General features: G+C 52.8%; 1 protein-coding gene across 1 annotated transcript in view; it reads left to right on the top strand.

The window, feature by feature from the left end:
* The window catches only part of RFX2 (regulatory factor X2), a 46261-nt gene that overhangs the window by 32072 nt on the left and 11152 nt on the right, over positions 1-3037 (top strand). Inside the window, 2 exon segments of the mRNA XM_007460564.1 lie at positions 67-186; positions 2476-2591. Of these exon segments, the coding sequence (XP_007460626.1) occupies positions 67-186; positions 2476-2591 (236 nt within the window).

Below are 3037 nucleotides of genomic sequence, written 5' to 3'. Positions count from 1 at the left end.
AAAGAGTCCTGTCTTGCGGTTTAGGACATCTGCAAAGAGAGCTGACCCCAGATGTTTGGTTCCTAGGGGCAACTCCAAGTATCATTACTACGGGATCCGTCTGAAGCCAGACTCACCCCTGAACCGGCTGCAGGAGGACACGCAGTACATGGCCATGCGGCAGCAGCCTGTGCATCAAAAGCCCAGGTGGGTGAGCTGCCCGGCCGGCCTAAGGATCAGCCAGCCCACTGAGAGGTTTCACTAGCAGGAACGGAGGGAGAGGGGTTTCTCGACCATTGACCACAACCTGGAAATGGATGAAACATGGATGGAGTGGAGAAAACCAGTTCACATTCGCCCCCATCTCAGCGTCCTGGGAGAGCCCTGCCTTTCACTTGCACCTGGCGTGGAGTGAGGCCAGCAGGACGCGGGCAGTTTCAGGGTCACAACAGAAGTGAGTGGAAGGTGCAGAGATTTCCCATGTGCCCCCCACACACCCCGGCCTCCAGTGTTGTGCCTCTGTTACAGTTGATGAACCCACATAGACCCGTTCTTGTCACCCAAAGTCCATAGCCGACATTAGGATTCACTCTCTGTGTCGTACACTCTGTAGCTTTGGACAAAGGTGCAATGACCTGTATCCAGTATTAGAGGATGGTACAGAGTTTTTAGGGCAGTTTCACTGCCCTAAAAACTCTCCCTGTTCCTCCTGTTGGTCCCTCCTCCCCGCCAACCTCTGGCGAGCACCGATCTTTTTTTACTGGCTCCGTAGTTTTTGCCTTTTCCAGAATGCCATAGAGTTAGAATCACAGATCTTTGATTTTTCCTCTCTGTCTTCAAAGAAAGAGAGAGAACACTGAACATAACCCCAGAAGCCTGGAGAAAGAAGCTTATACACTTAAGTTGCTGCTTCCTCCTGACCTCTGGATCTGATGGCTGGAAAGGCCTGGTCATTTTCTGGAATGTTCTCTTCTCTGCCTCACAGACCTACTCATCTTTTAAGGCAGGGGTCAGCACACTTTTTCTGTAAAGGGCCAGAGAGCACACGTCTTCAGCTTCGCAGGCAGACACTATCTGGGAGACACTTCAGCTCTGCCCGTGTAGTGTGAAAGCCTCCACAGACCAGGTTAAAGCAATGGGTGTGGCCATGTGGCCATCAAACTTTATTTTCAAAACAAGGGGCAGAAATGGCACTCTGCAGCCCTAGTTGGAGACGCCCCGTTCAGGGCCCCACTCGAATACCAGCTCCCTGGCCCCTTCCACTCACCCCTCTGCCCGCCCCTGTCCCCGGCCCCTCGCCGGGGTCCATTCTGCTCCAGGGCAGGGATGCACCCCACTCTCTTCCACGTGGCACCTTCGTGCCTCAGCTGAGTTGCGTGGCTGACACCCCATTTTAGCTGCTCTAAGGGGTCCCAGTGACTCCCAACCATATGGCCGATCACGGGAATTGGAGGTCGCAGGAGAGAGCCTGGAACATTCTCCGGGACCAGGAGTCCATCCTGTACCTGATCGTCCACAGACAAGGACTCTGTAGCTTCCATTGTGGGGTTCGGGCCACAGGCTTGTGCCATTGACACTTAGAGCCACCCACCCCGCCAAAGTCAGGCGGTCCACATACCTCTGGGCGGCGTCCTCCCTCCTCCCAGTGAGCCTGGCCCTACACCCCACAAGGAAAGGCGCTCCCAGCTCAGGCTGGGTCCCTCGCACCCATCCCACCTGGCATGCGCATCCCTGAGGGCTCAAGCAAGTCATCCCAGGAAGCCCTTCTCTGTTAACGTTTCTCAGTTTGCTGCCTGAACAGGCTGTCCACTGCCTTCTGGCTCAGGGCAAAACAAAAGTCTCAGAATGTGCTTTGAGATCACATAATAGTAAGATGTTTGGGACTCTATGTAAATAAGTTGACTTGTCTTCTAAGAGAGGAGTGTTAGAATATATACATGTAATAGCAACCCGGGTGTCCATCAGCAGATGAGTGGATAAACAAATGTGGTCCATCCATACAGTGGAGTGGTATTCAACCTTCAAAAGGAAGGAGATTCTGACACACACTACAACATGGATGAACCCAGAGGACGTGATGCTCAGTGAAATAAGCCAGACACAAAAGGACAAATACTGTCTGATTCCACTTATGAGAGGTCCCTAGAGGAGTCACATCCATAGAGACAGGAAGTAGATGGTGGGGGCCAGGGGCTGGGGGAGGGGAAGGGGGGGGCTCCGTGTTTCATGGGGACAGAGTTTCAGTTTGGGAAGATGAGAAAGTTCTGGAGATGATGGTGGGGATGGTTGCCCGACAGTGTGAATGTATTTAATGCCACTGAGCTGTGCACTTAAAAGTACCATTTTAATGGTAAATTTTGTGTTTTCTATTTGACCACAAGTTTTAGAAAATTACACACACATCCCAAACCAAACCCTACTCCGTCCTCCGCTCCTTGGACCCCTTCTGGGCAGTGCTGTTAGGGCCTCACGGTGGCACACGTGTTCCCTGCCCAGGTACCGGCCAGCCCAGAAGACGGACAGCCTTGGGGAGAGCGGCTCGCACGGCAGCCTGCACAGCACACCTGAGCAGACCATGGCTGCCCAGAGCCAACACCACCAACAGTACATCGGTGAGCCCCCCACCCCGGCGCAGGGCCTGCTGGCAAGGCTCTGGGGCCGCTCGGCACCGCTGGGGCTGGGTTTCGGCACCAGCAGCATCTACAGGGATGCTTTAGACAGTTGTATATCACCTTTTCAATTACGTAGAAAGTTCTAGATAAACTCTCTTTGTGGAATCCCTGAGACTTTAGAATAATCAGCATGTTCCTCCTAAATTAATGGATATTAATCCAAAAATAATGGATTAAAGTGACCATGATAAAAATAAGTAAATAGGGGGAATTCCCTGGTGGTCCAGTGGTTAGGACTCCACGCTTCCACCATGGGAGGCACAGGTTTGATCCCTGATTGGGGAACTAAGGTCCCACGAGCCACGTGGCTCAGCCAAAAGATTAAAATATAAAATGGGGCTTCCCTGGTGGCGCAGTGGTTGAGAGTCCGCCTGCCGATGCAGGGG

The sequence above is a fragment of the Lipotes vexillifer genome, unplaced genomic scaffold, assembly GCF_000442215.2.
Source record: "Lipotes vexillifer unplaced genomic scaffold, Lipotes_vexillifer_v1.1 scaffold1011, whole genome shotgun sequence".
Taxonomy (NCBI): Eukaryota; Metazoa; Chordata; class Mammalia; order Artiodactyla; family Lipotidae; genus Lipotes; species Lipotes vexillifer.
Note: the sequence above shows the minus strand (reverse complement) of the source record. Positions and strands in the feature narration are given on the sequence as shown.